Here is a 19,803-nt window from a genome sequence, read left to right as displayed (position 1 = left end):
TTGCTTGAATTGTAAAGATAGGCCCTTAGTTCCCATTTGCAGTAGATTGCATTGCAGCGCAACACCTTAGTCAGTGGTCCATATTCCTTCCTCTTCCTTAACAGTTTCCCAGAGATATCTTTAAATAATAAAATTTCATTTTCTTCAATTTTGAATCTTGAATGAAAGTGTTGTTGTAGAATTGCTTCTTTCATTTGAGTCCTAACAAAATAAATCACGATATCTCTGGGCAGTCTCTTCTGTTTTGCTTACTCTAAACATCTTGTCCACCTCAAGGAGAAAGGTTTCATTATCTAGGTCCATAAATTCAGCCAAGGCCGGTATTATCCTTTTATATAGATCTTTGTCCTTCTGTTCAGGAAGACCTCTTATTCTAAGACATCTCTCCCTAAATCTTTGCTCTAATTTAATTCTTTCTGCTGTATCTTAAGTATGTTCTTTTGTTAATCTCTCTATCTCTTTTCCCATTTTTTTATTTTCTTCCTCCAGGAATGTCACTCTTTCCCTGGTTTGTGTTAATTCTGATGTTATCTTTTCCAGAGAGTATTTATGTTAAGCAACAGGTGGACATTAAACCAACAGAATCCCCAGACATTCCCTAGTCTTTAAGCTGAGGCAAATACATTTGATGTGGGCCATCTTATGGATAGGTATCCTGGCCAAAGCAAGATTCTCTTTATGAACCAAAGCGACGTCCCTTTATCTGCTCACTGGAGGAGAACCTGGCTGGTAAGGCCTGATCCCAGGTGGCTGAGCTATCTTCACCAGCCAGGTCTCTGTGAAACAAGCCAGGTCAGCCTCTTCATCCAGTAGGAGATCATGGACTATGTGTGTTTTATTTTTGACTGACCTGGCATTACACAAGAGCAGGGAATGGTTCTGTGGTTGTTTTGGTATGCTCTCCAGCCCTTTTGGGAAAGCAGGGTGAATGGAAGGGGAGAGAGATATATGTCAGGGTCCTAATTGCAGCCCCTCTTGAAACACAAAAGGCAGTACTTTGAAAAAGAACAGCTTTTATTGAAGAAGATACATGCAATAGAAGGGACTTTATTTGGCAGGAATGAAAGAAAGTATAAACATATCACTTTTATATCAATTAACCCCACCCCATTCACCAATAAAGCCAATTAATTGGGTAGCCCTTTCCTGCGCAGTGTCCTCCCATCTGAGATTTTGGCAGCTGTTCTAAAGACAATTAAGCTCTCATGTGCCTTTTCTCAACCACTGAACCTCTGGCCTTGGACCACAGAGCTCAGCCACACAACAGTTTTAATTAACATTATGGCTTAACAATATCTATCTATCTATCTATCTATCTATCTATCTATCTATCTATCTAATACGAAACCCCATCAATCCCAATCTAATATGGTACCATATGAAAATATAATAAGCATAAACCCATAACAACATAATACAATATAACAACACCAATGACTCTCTATGTTCCCTCCTCCTTTTCCAGAGACCAGTCTTTTAAACTCAAGGCTCTGTTAGAAGGGTGATGCCCACACATTCCAATCCTAGCAAAGAAGCACATTCTTTAGCCATGATCTCTCTACCTCTTTCTAGTATCTTCCATTAAAGCACATATTCAAACATATTATTTTAACCCACCATAAATCCCATCTATCTTAACTCTAATTTAAACCTAAACCTATAACCCTTATGGCATGAATCCCTAAATCAATAAATGCATGAATACATGACATATTGTGACCTCAGGCTGATGCTCTTTGCCTGAATAATTGAGATAGTAGTACTGTGACTTCAGAGGGGTGCTCTTTACGTGAAGGATTTAGACTGGCCCATTGCAACCTCAGGCCAATGCTCCTTGCTTGAAGGATTCAGACTGGCCCAATTTGAACTCAGGTTCATTATGATTTCATGCTGATGCTCCTTGCCTGAAAGACTGAGACTGGCCCATTGTGACTTTATGCTGATGCTCCTTGCCTGAAGGATTGAGACAGGAGAATTGTCACTTCAGACTGGCCCATTGCGTGTCAGGACTAGTGTATAAGAGTTCTGTCATAAAGGGTAAAAATATTAGGGTTTGCTTATTAAAGTAGGAGTTGTAGTTCATAGTAGGTAGTGTAGAGTGATGGGTGATAGAAAGCACATCATGGAAAATGATAGAAGGGCAGATGGAGTGGCTTTTAGATGAAGGAGGGCGTTTGGAGAGGGGCTGGGGTTGCAGCTGGAGAATGGTTATCAAGGAGGAGTGAAGCTGGCTTGGGAACACCGCTCTTCAAGGTGAGGCTGTCTGGGAGAAGGGAAGTATAGACAACCTTGGTATCTATGCAACCTCCACTTGTGTTGCTTTAGCTTGGGAATTGGGGGCTGGCTTAGGGAGGGGTTGAGCAAGTTCCTTTGGACTTCAGACTTTGCAAAAAGGTGTTAACGGATGTTTCTGCCTGGATTCATCAATAAAGCTTCTTTTGTTTCAAATGAGTTTTATTTTCTGAGCACAGGACTGACTCCAGGTCTCACAGTTTTAACTCCAATGGAGACCCAGGAACAAGAAGAGTTCTTGGAGAACCCGGTGGTTCTGGAGAGTCCGGTGGTGGAGGAGCAGTGCCTTCTTCAGAGGAACTAGGAGCCATGCCCAAGACTGGGAAACCTCCTGAAGCTCACACTATCCAGGCCACCACTGGAGGATTTGGGTTTCTGGCCCCAGACTGGGGAAAGGAAGGCCGTTGGGGGTCGGAGTGACAGCCTGGGACCTGGCAGTGGGGGAGTCGCTTGATAGCTGCCCCAGGACAGAAGAACACCAGGTAGACGTTTATCGAATGGAGGAAGACATAAAGGAATTAAAGGACCTTATGAAGTGGATGGTGCCCAAGTTAAAGATGCGGAGGAGAAAGATGTCAGAGGCGAACCGAGGGAAGCTGATGCTCCTTGCCTGAAGCATTGAGACTGTCCCATTGTGACTTCAGTCTGATACTCTTTGCCTGAAGCATTGAGACTGTCCCTTTGTGACTTCAGTCTGATGCTCTTTACCTGAAGCATTGAGACTGTCCTATTGTGACTTCGGTCTGATGCTCCTTGCCTGAAGCATTGAGACTGTCCCATTGTGACTTCAGTCTGATGCTCTTTGCCTTAAGCATTGAGACTGTCCCATTGTGACTTCAGTCTGATGCTCCTTGCCTGAAGCATTGAGACTGTCCCATTGTGACTTCAGTCTCATGCTCTTTGCCTTAAGCATTGAGACTGTCCCATTGTGACTTCAGTCTGATGCTCCTTGCCTGAAGCATTGAGACTGTCCCATTGTGACTTCAGTCTCATGCTCTTTGCCTTAAGCATTGAGACTGTCCCATTGTGACTTCAGTCTGATGCTCCTTGCCTGAAGCATTGAGACTGTCCCATTGTGATCTTTGGTTTCCAAATCCTTCACCATTTTAGTCACCTTCCTTTGGACACGCTTCAGTTTCTCAACATCCTTTTTGAATAGTGGTGCCCAGAACTGTTGTTGTTGTTGTTGTTGTTGTTGTTGTTATTAACCTTTATTTATAAAGTGCTGTAAATTTACACAGCGCTGTACAGACAATCTTTATAATTGGACGGTTCCCTGCCCTCAGGCTTACAATCTAAAAAGATACGACACAAAGGGAGTGGTGGTGGGGAAGGGGCCTCTCTAGTAGGATAATACATATAAAATACATAGCAATACAGGAAATGATTCAATAAAACAGACAACAAAAGAACATCAAATAGCAAGTGGCAATTATGCAATGCCTGGGAACGCTGCCCTGAACAGGATGGTCTTCAACTCTGTTTTGAAGCTGGTTAAAGAAGTGATGGCTCTTGCTCACGGGGGAAGAAGGTTCCAGGAGTGAGGGCCTCAGGTGGGCTCTGACCAAAGCACAATAGAGTGGCACTATTACTTCCCTTGGTTTTTCTAGACACTATACTTCTATTGATGCAGCCTAAAATTGCACTGGCCTTTTTAGCTGCTGCATCGCACTGTTGACTCATGTTCAACTTGTGGTCTTCTTGGACTCCTAGATCCATTTCACACATAGTTTCATTCATCAAGGTGTCCCCCATAATCCTATATCTGTGCATTTCATTTTTCTGGCCTTAATGCAATACCTTACATTTCTTCATGTTGAATTTCATTTTGTTAACTTTGGCCCAGCTTTCTGGTCTATTCAGGTCCTTTTGAATTTTGATCCTGTCCTCTGGGGAATTAGCTACTACTTCTACTTTGGTGTCATCTGCAAATTTGATAAGTATGCCCCCATTTCTGTCATCCAAGTCATTGATAAAGATGTTGAATAGCACTGGGCTCTGGACAGAACCCCACTGGACACCCCACTGGTCACTTCTCTCCAGGATGAAAAGGAGCCATTGCTGAGCAACCTCTGGGTTCGGCCGGTCAACCAATTACAAATCCATGTAACAGTTACCTTGTCTATCTTGTTTCATGTTTTTGTTTTATATACTGTTCTTCCCTTTACCTGAACCTTCCTCCGCTCCCATTGGCTACCCATTCCCCCCTCCCCTCGGTTGCCCTGAAAACGAAAGGACCACCGGAAGGAAATGGGGGGAATTGCAGTGCTGCATCATGGGAAATCTGCAACCGGGGGGTTTGCGGTGGTGAAACAGAGCAGAAGCAAAGCTGCATCCCACACCAGACCAATTCGGAGTGGAATCGGAGTGAGCTTGGAAGCAATTTCTGTCCATTCGCTTCTTACCTATTTCGCCAAAATGAGGGGTCACTTTGGAATCACTGCGGAAGCCCCACGGAAGGAGCCCCCAATTAGACTATTTCGGTCATGCCAAGAAGGAAGGGAGATGGTTCGCCCTTAAATTAAAAGAGAAGAGAAATAGAAACCAAATCAAGAAAGACAGGAAAATATTATCAAGACAAAAGGATATTAAACAGACCTTCTTTGAATACTTCAAAAACTTATATGGAAGTGAAAATCTCAAGGTGGAAAACTTACCCGATTGGTGTAACATAGAAGAAAGAGTGAAACTAGACGAAGAGCAAAGAAATTTCTTAGAGCCAGATATAACTCTTGATGAAATTTTAGAAGCAATAGAGGAAGGGAAAGCCCATAAAACCCCAGATGGCTTTCCCTTATATGTCTATAAACTATTTAAGGAAGAGTTATGCCGCCCCTTATACCAAGTTTCCAAAGAAGCTCTTACTGGTAAAATACCAGATACATGGAAAGAAGCGAAAATTACCTTAATTGTGAAAGAAAGCAAAGCAGGCGATGACCCCGCTAATTATAGGCCTCTCTCGTTATTAAACTCTAACTACAAAATATACACAGCAATTTTGGCTAAAAGATTTAAAAAGATCTTAAGTAAAATCATTGATGTGGATCAGAAAGGTTTTCTCCCTGGAAGACAACTAAAAGAGGACACACGGCATACCTTGAATATTTTGGAGGACTATCATAGACATAATGGCAAGCAGCCAGGTTTATTTCTTTTAGACCTACAAAAAGCATCCGATTCTGTAAATTGGAACACAATCTTTAAAATCTTAGAGGCGATGAATATAGGAGATGATTTTCGTAGATGGATAGAGAGACTGTATTCGGATCAAAAGGCTAATATTTTAAGAAACGGAGAGAAAACCCCCTCCTTTCCAATTAAAAAGGGAACGCGTCAAGGATGCCCCTTATCTCCCCTTCTCTTCTTAGTTGTGATTGAGATCTTAATTAGGAAGGTAAAATTGGATATTGGTTTGAAGGGAGTAACAATTAAAACACATACATATGAAATAAAAGCCTATGCAGATGATTTGTTTATAGATCTAGAGGAGCCCTTAGAGAATGCAGATAAGCTTAAGAAGGCTATAAAAACATTGGAGACTTTAGTGGTTTCAGAGTGAATTTACCAAAATCCGCGATTTTAACGAAAAATATGAATAAAGAACAAATGTCCAAAGTAACCGGATTCAATGGAATTGAAGTTAAAGGGAAAATTAGATATTTAGGATTAATGATTTCAAATAAAACAAATGAACTCTTCGGGAATAATTATGGCTCTCTGTGGAAAAACAATTAAAATGAAATTAATAATTGGAATAAACTGCACTTATCTTCTTAGGTAAGATAGCTGCCATTAAAATGAACATATTCCCTAAAACCCTCTTTTTATTTCAAACTCTCCCTATTATAATCCCAGAGAAAATGCTTAAGAATTGGGAAAGGGATTTAACAGACTTCATTTGGGAGTGAAAACCCTAGAGCAAAACTAAAGGTTTTACAAGACGCAAAGGAAAGAGGAGGGTTAATGGTTCCAAATATTAAATTATATGATGAGGCTAATTAAAAACTGGATTAATTTGCAGGATAAAGAATCATGAGAATTGGAAGGTGAAGGCCTTAAATTTGGAAGGCATGCTTTTCTCTTATATGACAAAGAAAAAGCAGATCCCTCGCTTAACAATCATTGTATTAGACATGCGTTGTTTAGGATTTGGAACAAGTATAAAGGTCGGATAGTTATGGGATTCCCAAAATGGGCCTCGCCTTTAGAAGCCATTTACAGAACGAAAATGGAGAGAGAAGGGAATTGGATTATTTATGACGATCTCTTAAAGTTTAAGGGTGAAGAAATAGAAATTAAAACACAAAAAGATTTAAAGTTACAAGGTTTTAATCTGAATTGGTTTGAATATCAACAAATTTACTTCAAAACGCAGCAAGACCTAAAATCACGGGAGAAAAAGATGATAGTTCAGAGCTAGAAAAGCTTTTATTTATCAAAGGATATCAAAAAGGTCTGATGGGTAAAATATAAAAGGTGTTGCTAAGCTGGGACTCAGAGCAAGAAATAATCAAGCAATCAAGGATAAAATTGGGCAAAGAAGGTTAGAGTATGTATGAACGAGGAGGAAGAGACACGGAAAGTGGGATTAGTTGGATGAGTGAGATAAGAAAGATAAAAGGAGCGAGGAGCTGATCTGAAGAAGGTATGAGATGGGAGAAGCCAAAGAACTGACTGTTCAACCTCTGAGTATAAAAGGCTGCATACAAATATTGATACCTCATATACCTTGTCAATGTAACTGTTGGTTCATTTTAGAAAGATGTATGTATGTATGTTTTACTTTAAACTCAATAAACTTTATTTAAAAAGAAGAAGAAAGGAATCGCCTGTGATAACACAAAACGTTGTTGCCTGAATTCGCATCATTGGACCCGCAGTGGCTTCGGATCCGAGCTGCAAAGAGCTGCAAAAACCTCCGTGTGAGAAACACAGTCTTTGAGATTTCACAAGGCTCTGTGGTTTTGGGAACAAGACACTAATTATCATAATTGTTGTTGATAATAAATAATAATAATAATAATAATAATAATAATAATAATATGCAATTCTCCCTCATAAAGAGACACAACTGAAATTACAAGTTTAAGACAATAAATTCTCTTTCCTTGGAGTCTGCACCCATTGCTCCGTCTCCCGGTCTCCTCCGCTCGGAGGAGGGAGAGTGTGGAATTCTGGGAAAGGCTGGCGGTTGGCTTGGAGCCTGAATAGGGTTCTAGAAGGCTGGTGGCTTTGACCATTGGCTGCTTAGGAAGAAGAAGGGCTCCTTCTGGGTTTCCTTGGCAGGAAAGGGAAGGTGGGGGCCTTGAGATGGCGATGGGGGGCCCCCAAATTTGGTTCCTCTGTGAGAAGGATGGCTGAGGGGTAAGAGCCCCCATTTTGGAGCCAAGGATGGGGGTCTGGAGGGTCTTCTGTAGGGAGGCAGCTTTGGGGGCTGGAAGCAAGGAAGCCCCCCCTCCCCTCTTCTCCGGCTGCCAGGCCTCCTCTCATCTCCTCTCTTGGGAGTCTCTGTGGGGCCCTGAGATTTTAGAGAGGGATCCAAGAGAATCAAAGGGAGGCTCTTAAATCCCTCCACTTGCAAGATACAAGGTGTTGGTTGTAACCTTAAAGCCCTACATGGCTTGGGTCCAGACTACTTTCAGGAGTGCCTTCTTCCACACAATCCTCTCTGCACTGGAAAAAGTCTCCTAAAGCCTAAGAAGACTAGATTGGCTACAACAACCCAGAGGACCTTTTCTTCTGCCACTCCTAGGCTTTGGAATGACCTGCTGGAAGAGATCCGTCACATCACCACCTTAGAAGCTTTTTAAAAGGCTGTTAAGGCGGATCTCTTTCAGCAGGCCTTTCCAGATTAGACTTTTCACTGTCACTGACACTGTTATTGTTAACGATAACCCGGCTACCCTGCATAGATAGAAGTTCTCCCCTCAGCCTCTCCACCCTAATGTTAGACCATTTTATCTTTCTCTTATCTGTATTGTAATTTATCTTACTTAGAGGCCATAGAGACAGGCCAAAACAAAGCTCCTTTGGATCACTTTGGAGGTATGCTATTTAAATGATGCATGTGTCCTAAGAAGCCAGAAGCCATGACAAAGCCATGCTACAGTCCTAAGGACTGGGGTACAGCTTTGGTGCAGCTTCTGGCCTCTTAAGATGCATGTGTCTCTGAACAGCATACCTCCAAAGTGACCCAAAGCAGCTTTATTTTGGCCTGTCTGTTCAGGCCCATAATTTACTTCTATAATTGGGACTGGGGTGCAGGAGGGAGGGTTAGGGTTTGGCTATTATTTTAAATGTATATTGTATTTTATTACTTTTTCTTGTAACCCACCTTCATTCCTTCGGGAAAAGGCGGGATCTAAATATATCATCATCATCATCATCATCATCATCATCATCATCATCATATTCACCCAGAGTTAGAGGGCATAGGAGTGGAGTGGAGTCATCACTGTTTTATATAATGATGCAGAAATGCATCAGTCAGCAGCCTTCAAAGGAGATAGAAGGAGATGACATTGTAGATTCTTTTCTGTGTATTAAGTGAACTTTGGATAGAGTAGAAGAATGTAAATTGAGTAACAAGATAGAAGTGTAGTAGTAAAGTAAATATGAAATAGAGAAAGAAAGGAAAGTTATGATACATGGTAAAGTATAGACTAAATTAGAAGTGAGGAAGCTGAAATAAGATCTTCTTTCCTATTCTTCTAGAAGTGAGAAAGAAAGTGAGAAAGAAGATAGATGTGGTAAAAAGAGAGTTATGTATGTAGTTGAAGGTATGTGTAAGTGTATAAGGTAGAGGTTACAGTTGGGTAGAGTGGAATGATGAGAAAGAGAATGGTACAGTTATGAAGGAGAGAGAGAGAAAGGAGGAGAAAGGTGGAAAGAATGAGAAAGAAGGTAGTAGGAAGGTATGATGACATGCGGTTTAAAGAATAGAGGAGGTAGGAAGGAGAAAGATGTAGATGGAAGAAGTAGATGCTAATAATAAGAACAAAAAAAGAATAAGTGTGATGTATGTTTGAATTGTAATTTTATTGATTGTATGGTTGTTTATTCTGAAAATAAAAGGAATTTGAACATTATTTACAGTTTGACCTCAGTATCTGCTGAGGTTTGGTTTCAGGACAGTCAGAAAACCAACGTTTTCATGTTTAAAATACCATTCAAAAAATATTTTGTAGTAGTTTTTCCTTAGGGCTTGGGAAGCTGTGTATTTTATCCTCCTTTTCCAGGATAACTCCCATTCTTCCATCTCAATATTGCGTCCTAGATTTCTTGGCCATTGAACCATGTTTTCTTTAACCACTTCAGATTCCATCTCATGTTTTAACAGGATTTTATACAATTTCCCCACAAGTGAACCTTTCCCGATAGCAAGCACATTTCCTAGTATTTCTGTACTAATTATTTCTATTCCATATGTTTTCATATCTAACAAAAACCTCTCTCTTATTTGCCTGAAAATAAGCCAATGACATTCTTTACCTTCTTCTCTTATTTCCTCTAATGTTTTTAATTTAATCATATTGCCTTGGTTATTTATCAAATCATTGTATTATTATTATTATTATTATTATTATTATTATTATTGCGCTTCTCCAAACAGATCAAAGAGGCTAACAGTAAAAGCATAAGTAAAATACAATAGCAACTTATCATTGTTGCATCCAAAACTCTCCCAATTCCTCCCATCCACATTAAAATACAATTAAATTCTTAAACAATTATTAAAATAATTATTAAAAACAGAGCAGAGGCAGTTAGAGCAGTTGTTGAACAATTTATTAAATTAATTGGAGATTGCTGTAATGTTAATCTGAAAAGGCCTGTCGGAAGATATACGTCTTGATCGCATTTTTAAAGCCTTCAAGACGGGTGATATATCAGACCTCTTCCGGAGGCCATTCCATAAACTGGGAGCAGCAGAAGAGAGGGTCCTCTGGGTAAATGCAGAGAGCCTTGTTATGGTTGGCTGCAGTAACCTTTTACTAGAGGACCTCAATGTGTGGGGCAGATTGCGTGGGAAAAGAGGATCCTGTAAGTAAGCTGGACCCAAGCCATGAAGGGCTTTAAAGGTTATAACTATCACCTTGTACTGTCCCCGGAAATTAATGGGCAGCCAGTGAAGAGAGGTTAGTATAGGTGTGATATGATCACCTCTAGATCTTCCAGTGACCACTCTGGCTGCCATATTTTGGATTAGTTGAAGTTTCCAGACTTGATATAAGGGTAGCCCTATGTAGAGCACATTACAGAAGTCAAGATGTGAGGTTACCAGCGCATGCACCATAGTTTTTAGGTCTTCAGGTTCCAGGAAGGGACGCAGTTGGTGTATCAGTCAAAGATGATAACAGGCATTCTTGGCCATCGCATCTATCTGAGCTGACATCTGGAGCAATGGATTCAGGAGCACCCCCAAACTGCAAACACAGTCCTTTAGGGGAAGTGTGACTCCATCCAGGACCGGTTGACAAACCTCCATACCCAGATTAGGACCTCCAACAACACGCACCTCCGTTTTATCTGGATTCAGTTTCATTCTTTTCTTTCCTTATCCAGCCCATTGCTGCCTCAAGACATTCATTCAGAGGGAGATGCCTTCTTTAGTTGACACTGAGATATCTCTGGATGTCATGAGCATACTGATAGCACCCGCCCAATGCCTCCGGATGAACCCTCTTGGTGGTTTCATGTAGATGCTGAATAGCATTGGGGATAGGAAGGTGCCCTGGGGAATGCTGGATTTAAGCTCCTTTTTAGAGGAGCAACTGTCCCCAAGCATCTCCATCTGGAATCTGCTTGAGAAATAGGACCGGAACCATTGCAATGCATTGGCCCCTATCCCCAATTCTCTCAGGAGTTCCAGAAGGATGCCATGTTCACTAGTATCAAAAGCCACTGAGAGGTCCAAAAGCATCAACAGGGTCACACTTCCACTGTCAATACTCAAGTGGAGATGATCTAAGGTGAGCATAGCAATCTTGACTCCGTATCCCATCCTGAAGCCAGTTTGAAATGGGTCTAGATAATCTGATTCTTCCAAGACTACTTGGTGTTGAAGAGCAACTGCCTTCTCAATCACCTTGTTTAGAAATGGAAGATGGGAGACCTGTCTGTAATTCTTCATGTCCAAGGGATCTAGGGAGGGCTTTTTCAGAAGAGGCCATATCACCGCTTCTTTTAAGCAAGATGGAAAATAGCCTTAACTAAGAGATGCATCTATGATATATCTCAGGTGAGTCCTCAAAGCATCTCCTCCTTGGATGACCAGCCATGAAAGGCAAGGGTCGAGAGGGCAATTTGTCTTCTTCACACTTCTAAGGAGCTTGTCCACATCCTTGGTACTCACAGATTCAAAATGATCCAGTATGATCTTATTCACAGAGTCACTGGACACCTCACCTATAGCCTCTAATCGAATGTTTTTACTGTTTTACTGTTTTTATACTATCATTGTTTGATCCAGTTTTAGTATTGGGATCGGGGTGGGCATAGGGATTGATTTCTTTTGGATTTTATTGTAATCTCAATGTATTTTATTGTTGTAACCTAGAAATAAATCTATTATTATTATTATTATTATTATTATTATTATCATCATCATCTTATGCTGGTATCGAAGTTGGTTCTTCTGTGAGAGATTTTATCTGCGAAATGGTCATTTAAAGCATCACACTGAGCTGTGGTAGGCTCTAACAATGGGTTCTGGGAGGTGGATTTCTGGATCAGGTCCCAGATGCTCCCCACTTCAGCAGTCCCTTTATGCTTCTCTGCCCTTGGCACTTTCCCTCCCTCCCTCCTCCTTCCCATCCTTTAACCTACACCCCTTCAAGGGGGTCCAAGGCCCTTTCAGCATTTTCCCAGAACCGGGAGGGGGGTAATCTTTCAGGGGCTGAAGGTCTTTCTCCTTTTCCTCCTTTGCAGGGTTGTTGCGAAGGAAAATCCAAATCTTGTGGGCCTCTAAGCCTAGTTCCGAGGTTACCATGGGGGTGTCCCTCTTCCAGAAGGGGCTTTGGGTCCCTCCATCTGCCTTCTCTTGTCTGTGTCCTAAATTTGGGCTCTTCTCTCCTGCCCAGATAGAGCCCCTTCCACAAGACCCCAGGGACAACTCATCCCACCCAAAAAATGTTATTTCCAATGCTATCCTGTGTGATGCTCTTTATTTGGCACAAAAATATTCTCCAAATGAGGCATAAGAATGGAGGGTCTTTCCTCTGCCCCACTTTCCAGGAGGAAGGGGGCTCCTCAAAGCCCTTTTTACCTTTGGATCCTGATCCCCTCCATGGCCATACCTCTCTCCAAGGGTCCTTCCTGCCCTCTTTTCTCCTAATAAACCCCCAAGTACCTAGGCCTCAAGGAATCCCCTGAGGAGAACAAAGGGAAAGAAAGAAGGAGAGGAGGCCTGGGAAGCCCGCTCCCTTTCTTTGGGGAGAGAAGAGGGGCTTTCTTCCTTCTTATAACCCTGAACCCTCCCCCCCCCGGGAGACCCTCTAGCCATTCCTTCAATAGAACGAGAGCTCTCCCCACTTCCTTGCCTCTCTCAGAACAGACTGTGAAAGCACCAATGGCTTCAGGTGTGAGACTGCGCAAGCACACATACATCGAAAGGCCCCTTCTGATCATGCACAGGGATCACCAGGGCCTTACTGCTGCTGCTGTTCATTCTGCTGGCGGCCTGTTCTTATAACTGGGAATGGAGCTGAGGGCTGAGGAGAGAAGAAGGTGTCAGTTTTGTGCAAATTCAGAACTTCTGTGCATCAAAGAGTCCAATGTGTTGAAATAGCAAAGAACTTTATTGAAAACATAGTCAGAAATTCAGTGTTTAAGCCAGAACTGCCCTCCCCAAGCCAAAGGATATATTGAAACCCAAAACCTAAAACTCCACCTTCTACTAAACCTAGCCCCCACCTACAATCCCCACCATCCATCCCCCATTATTAACCAGTCCCACTTTGCCATCCTTCTCACAAGCACAATCTCTCCCTCCAGACATTTGAAGAAGCTGGCTCCCTTTCTCTTACTACCAGTCCCCAACTTTCTTCAGCCAACATCCCACAAATTCTGAATGCTATCATTGGTATTCTAGCTAGCTCCAACAAATCCCAGCCCCCCGTCTAACTAACCTAAACCATGACCCATAATCCCCAGCCAAATTTATAACCCAAAGTGATTATCTATACTAGTAGCAATTAAAACCTAAACTTAACAAAACATAACTTTAAAATATAAACAGACATATGGACAGATAAACCGTACATATAAAATCATAAGGGCCGTTTCTTAGCACCACTGGATTGAAAAATAGTTTTTATTCCTTCTTTACAAAAATAATGTTGGTTCACTGCTTGGATTTGTGTGGCTTCTCTCCTGAGTGGATTCTCTGGTGTGTCAGTAGGGTTGACTGCCGAGCAAAACAGTTCCCACAATGCTGGCATTTGTATCGCTTCTCTCCTGAGTGGACTCTCTGATGTCTCACTAAGTCTCCCTTCAAAGAGAAACATTTCCCACAATGCTGGCATTTGTATGGCTTCTCTCCTGTGTGGATTCTCTGGTGTGTTAGTAGGGCTGACAGCTGAGAAAAACAGTTCCCGCAATGCTGGCATTTGTATGGCTTCTCTCCTGTGTGAACTCTCTGATGTTTCACTAAGTCTCCCTTCAAAGAGAAACAGTTCCCACAATGCTGGCATTTGTATGGCTTCTCTCCTGTGTGGATTCTCTGGTGTGTCAGTAGGGCTGACAGCTGAGAAAAACATTTCCCACAATGCTGGCATTTGTATGGCTTCTCTCCAGTGTGGACTCTCTGATGTCTCACTAAGTCTCCCTTCAAAGAGAAACAGTTCCCACAATGCTGGCATTTGTATGGCTTCTCTCCTGAGTGGATTCTCTGGTGTGTCAGTAGGGCTGACAGCTGAGAAAAACATTTCCCACAATGCTGGCATTTGTATGGCTTCTCCCCTGTGTGGACTCTCTGATGTGTCACTAGGCTTGACTTCAAATAAAAACATTTCCCACAATGCTGGCATTTGCATGGCTTCTCTCCGGTGTGGACTCTCTGATGCATGACAAGAATCGACTTGTAAGCAAAATGTTTCCCACAATGCTGGCAGTTGTATGGCTTCTCTGATGTGTGGACTCTCTCATGACTGACAAGTTCTTCTGTAAAGAAGGATAATGACAGATAATACTGAATATCAGATTTAAGAGAGGAACGTTTTAGCCCAAGCCCACCTCTCTATGAGGTGAAGAAACCCAAATATCAGTGTTTGGTAATATGCAAGAATCAATGTATATATAGATGGAATAAATTATGAGAGTGAACCAAAGTACACATTTTAGAATAGAGGCCTCTGGGAGAGTGGAATGCAGAAGGGGGGCAGATGTGAAGTTGTTCAAGGTGAAGCATTTGTCCAAGCACTTAAAGGAAACAAAGAGCCTTAGGAAAAGACTGATATAGAATGTAATTTCACTGGCAGAAGTTCCTCTGAGTGCCACCATATCTGATAAGGAGCAATGGGGTGTAGCCAAAGGTATTTTAAAGTATATTTAAATGTATTCATGTATCTGAACTATGATTGTTGGAAATGTATATGTTTGGAGTGCGAAATGCTCAATAAAGTGATGAAGATGAGTTTTCTTTGTTTGTTTTCCTATAAAGGTAGCCATTTTCTTTGGCTCTGGGCCTCAGTTTTGTTAGAATGGGAATTCTACTGAGGACAGCTAGCTTTGAATAAATCTGAATTGTTAACAAAATCTGGCTCCTCTGCCTTACTCTATTCTGTCACAACCTTTTAAAGCCTATCATCCACAACACCTATTTGATATTAAATTAATAAAGTTGGAGTGGGTGACCTGAGCATGATCCTGCTGCTTATGCCCCTAAATACATGGAACGATTGTATCCTTACTCATATGAGCTAGCAAAGAAGAGACTGGATGGGGACTACCTTGAGGGAGTCAGTGGAAGCTGATAGTCAAAGGGCTGTTGAAAAAATATTCCATTAAACATGAGTAAAAATATTTTGATTGACAGGTGGCATCATTTCCTGTGAGACTGCCATAGATTCTTAAGTCAGAGCACCTGGCATGATGCAATCTAAGTGCAGAGGATGCTTCATGCTGTGTGGCACCAGGAGATGAATCACAGCCAATACAGTATACTCCTTACATGTGAATTGCTGTGTATAGGATTGGATTGGAGTTGTATATACAAGAGATGGTGAGCATGATGGAAGTCAGAGAGGAGAGCTTGCAAATACTTTTATTATTTTGCAACTCAAGATAGAGAACTCCCAAAGATTCAGATGAAATCAACTGTGTCAGTGACTTATTTTTAAGTGTGAAAAGTGGTCAGTGCATTGCCAAAACCTGTACCTGGAATTTTTTTTCCATACTTTGCTAAGTTGAGCTGCATCTGGGAGCATCATGCTCACATTGCGCTGTACATTGGCTTTTGAACAGGACTGGAATTCAGAGCCAACAAGGACCTGAGGACCGGTGTTCTAATCCCTTATGTCTGAGGTATTTGCACCATGCACCTATTGCATTCAATTTGATTTTGGACTATATTTTCCCCACCCAGAAAACATTCTAAAGTGATTTAAACCTTATAGAAAACTCAGGTTCTGCCCACTAGCAACAATTTCAGTATAAATATTTCAGTCTTGTTGCAGACAGACTCTCTGTTGGTTTACATTGCTAAACATCTCATTACACTCACCAGCTCCACTTGCCTTGGGAGTTACTGACTTCTCTCCCCATTCTGGACCCTCAGCAATTGGAATCAAGTTCTGTCTAGGTTATGTATTACCATTAGCAAAGCCTAACATCTATTCACCACTCCTACCTTTGTTACCTAGTTCTTGTGTGTGCGTATGAACACTTATATGTGTGTGCAAGCGTGTACAGTGCACCTATGTCACATGCGGGCACGCCTTGGGCGGATTTCAGCATACACTAAAAGCCACACTAGGAAAAAGGGAGGTGCGCCCCATAAGGGTTAATGGCGCCTGTGACTGTGCCGGGCACAGACATTCCACTGCGCGGAGCACCATTCATATAAATAGGGCTCGAGAATACACTGAGTTCCCCTAATGCCGGGGGGGGGGGGAACGGGATGACTCCCGAGGCCACTGTTGCCCCAATCTCCCCTTTGAACGAAGTATGAAATTCCCCTAAAAGCATAGCACTTGGGAGTGTCCTCCCCAGACTCCAGCATTTCGGGTAACAAAGAGCCTCTGGAATCAACCATGGAGCTAAGCAAGCTCAGGTTGGAAAAGAAACATTAGAGAAAAAGGAATTTTTCTGTCGCCTTTTCCTCTATTCATAGACATTGCTCATAATTTCTAAATGGAACCCCTTAATATGTTTGAAAACAAGGACTTGAGCCGGTTCTCACCAGTTCAGTTCTTAAAATCTGTCAGGTTGGTGGCTTCCTCCCAATCCCCAAGGCCCCTCTCCTGGCCCTTCCCAGAGGTCCCTTCCTCTCCGCACAGAGCTAGGCGATCCTGGCTTTGCTCCTGCCTTCCCCTCCTGGCTCCCATAGCCTGATCCCCTTCCCTTTCTCCCTCTGCTCCCCAACCTTCCCTCTTGCACATCTGCACCACTTCAGCATCTCATTTTCAGCATCTCTTCCCTGCTTTTCTATTTTTTAACTTCCCCTCTGTCTCTCCATCACAGACACATACCCACAGAGTGTGATGCATAAAAGGGATACTTTGAGGCCCATTTGTTGAGAAAGGCAGGATAATCAATATACAAATAACTCATTGGCAAAGGCAGAGCAAGGGGGCTGGGACTTGGACTCCAGTTTTGGTGAGGGTCAAGCACCAGGGAGCAGCCTTAAAACATTATAAGACAGGCATGGACTACTGATGGGGTTTGGAGGAGACCTCAGGGGCAACCCCATATGCCTGGGGGAGGGGAGTGAAATAATATTTTGCCCCTCAACATCCCACAGCATCCCTTTGGGGAAATGGAGGCCATTTTGCCATTGGTGGGCCCTCTCTGAGCCATTGCAGACCCAAGGGAGGTCTTTCCCCCAAGAAGACTCTCTAGAGCCTTTAAAGGATGGAAGAGGGGCCAAAAGAGGTAGGAAACTTGCCCAGGGATGTGCTGAGTACCATTTGGGTGAGAAAAGCATTAATCTCTATGGCTTTTTCCTACAAAATCCTATAATAGGCAGTTTAGGATGGAGTATTTAGAATCCTTAGAAACTGGAGAGCAATAGTGCCTCAGTGAACTACAGATTCAAATATTCTACAGGATGTTGCTATCACAATTAAACTAGGCTTGAAAGGGATCTAGGACTCCTAGTAGACCGCAAGTTGAACATGGGCCAACAGTGTGATGAGGCAGCTACAAAGGCCCATGTGATTCTAGGCTGCATCAATACAGGAATAGTTTCTAGATCAAGGGAAGTAATGGTGCCACTTTATTCTGCTTTGGTCAGTCCTCACTTGGAATAATCCTGTGTCCAGTTCTGGGCCCCACAATTCAAAAAGGATGTTGACAAATTGGAGCATGTCCAAAGGAGGCCAACCAAAGTGGTGAAGGGTATGAAAGCCATCAAGCTCTATGAGGAGCAGCTTAGAAAGCTGGTTATGTTTATCCTGGAGAAAAGAAAATAAAGAGTGGATATGATAGCCATGTTTAAATATTTGAACGGGTGTCATGTTGCGCAAGCAGCAGGCTTGCTTTTTGCTGCTACAGAGAAAAGGAGACACTACAATGGATGCAAGACACAGGGAAAGAGGTTCCACCAAAATATTAGGAGGAACTTCATGACAGTAAGAGCTCTTTGACAGTGGAATATACTCCCTTAGAGTTTGATGGAGTCCTCTTCTTTGGAGGTCTTTAAAGCGAGGCTGGATGGCCATCTCTTGGGGGTGATTTGAATGTGTATTCCTGCAGGGCAGAAGGGGGTTGAACTGGATGGCCCTTGTGGTCTATTCCAACTCTATGATTCTATTATTCTAGTGGAACCAAAGCAACATGATAATATAGTATGAAAGGGCCCTCAGTCTTTATAGAACGAGCAACGGATTCAGGTTCCTTACCTACAGAAACCACATTTTCATAATTGTCCATCATTACATAATTGTACATCAGTCTCTGTTTCTTGGTCAACAGTTTCCATTCATCCTCTGAGAAATATACTGCCACATCCGCAAAGGTCACCTGAAATAGAAAATAGCCCTCATCCAGAGAGTGACTAAGCAAAAGGGGAGGAAAGCACATGGTGCATCCAAATATTATTTCCTCACTTCAGAATTCAGTCCAGGAAATAAAGTTTAAATTCTGTTAGCAAGCAAAAAGCTACTGCCTTTCCCCCCCCCTTTTTTATTGTGGTAATACATCTTTCTTTTTTTTTACAAAGCTTGCATGTTTACAACAAGATAAATAAAAACATATATCAACAAGCTATAAATCTGTTAGGCTTATTCCTGATAACTCTCCACAAGAAACTGTATAATTTTATCTTTTAATACAACATCTTATTCCCCTATCTCTAGGTATGAATAGAAAGGTTTTGTTTCTTGTACCACTCCTTACTGAGCAGCCGCTAAATAAAGTCTTACAGCTTCCCAATCCTTTCCCCATTTAACCATATCCTTCTTGTTTATTAATGCTGTTAATCTGTCTAGATCTTTCAATTCTTGAATTTCGTTTTGCCAAGTCTCTATTTGTGGGATTATTATAGGTAATTTCCAGTTCTTTGCTATTATCCTTCTGGCAGCCGATATTAAGTATAATAATATTTCCCAATATTTCCTTTCTTCCTCTGGGTCTAGTAATGAAGTCTTGTTTAACAGATATATTTCTGGTCCAAACTCAAAATCAATTTTTAATATTAACATTATTTCCAAATGAATCTTCACCCAAAAAGACTTTATATATGTGCTTTGCCACCACATATATAAATATGTACCCATTTTTTTTTGGCATCTCAACATCGGTTATCCTTTAATTTATATTTTTTTCTAGTGAGCATGGTGTTTGATACCATCTATTTACAACTTTCAAATAAATTTCTTTTATTTTTTGTGCTACAGTAATTATTTTGTTTTTAATCTAGCTTCTTCCCATTTTTCCAAGTCTAAATTGTATCCTAACTCTTTTGCCCATTTTGTCATAGAATCATTAAATTCCACTTCTTCAAGGGATCTTTTCAGTAAGATGTTATATATTTTACATAATATATCTTTATCATCTTCTTTCATTAATATTTGTTATATTCTTTCTCAAAACCAAATAAACTCTTATCCTTTGTAAATCTGGCTTGGTAAACCTATTGTGACAAGGTCTATCATGCACATGATGAATTGAGAACAAGGCCATGAAGGTTCATGTTGCCAATCTCTTACTTTTAGTTGGTTTCAAGGTGCTACAAGATTCCTTTGCATACTGTTGGGCATGCTTTGATTGTGAATTCCTGCATGGCAGGGGTTGGACTTGATGGCCCTTGTCGTCTCTTCCAACTCTATGATTCTATGATTCCTTCTTTAA

The 19,803-nt window shown here is 41.7% G+C and overlaps 1 protein-coding gene across 1 annotated transcript; it reads right to left on the bottom strand.

Moving 5' to 3' along the window:
* Window positions 1–12,826: 12,826 nt before the first annotated feature.
* LOC149282493 (uncharacterized) lies at window positions 12,827–19,117 on the bottom strand. Its single transcript, XM_089498191.1, has 2 exons — window positions 18,354–19,117; window positions 12,827–14,454 (listed from the first exon to the last, which is right to left on the bottom strand). Exons 1-2 carry the CDS (start codon window positions 18,532–18,534, stop codon window positions 13,637–13,639), a joined length of 999 nt encoding a protein of 332 aa, XP_089354317.1. The 5' UTR covers window positions 18,535–19,117; the 3' UTR covers window positions 12,827–13,636.
* Window positions 19,118–19,803: the final 686 nt, after the last annotated feature.

Source organism: Sceloporus occidentalis, unplaced genomic scaffold, assembly GCF_023333645.1.
Source record: "Sceloporus occidentalis isolate IW3139 unplaced genomic scaffold, rSceOcc1.0.p SCAF_114, whole genome shotgun sequence".
NCBI classification, from domain to species: domain Eukaryota; kingdom Metazoa; phylum Chordata; class Lepidosauria; order Squamata; family Phrynosomatidae; genus Sceloporus; species Sceloporus occidentalis.
This window is presented reverse-complemented; position numbering and strand designations above follow the sequence as displayed.

Excerpts from the sequence above, each read along its gene's own strand:
- LOC149282493 (XM_089498191.1), bottom strand. The coding sequence starts at position 18,534 with ATGTGCTTTCCTCCCCTTTTGCTTAGTCACTCTCTGGATGAGGGCTAT. Across the intron at positions 14,455-18,353 it reads TGAAAATGTGGTTTCTGTAG|AAGAACTTGTCAGTCATGAG; the intron begins GTAAGGAACCTG and ends CCTTCTTTACAG.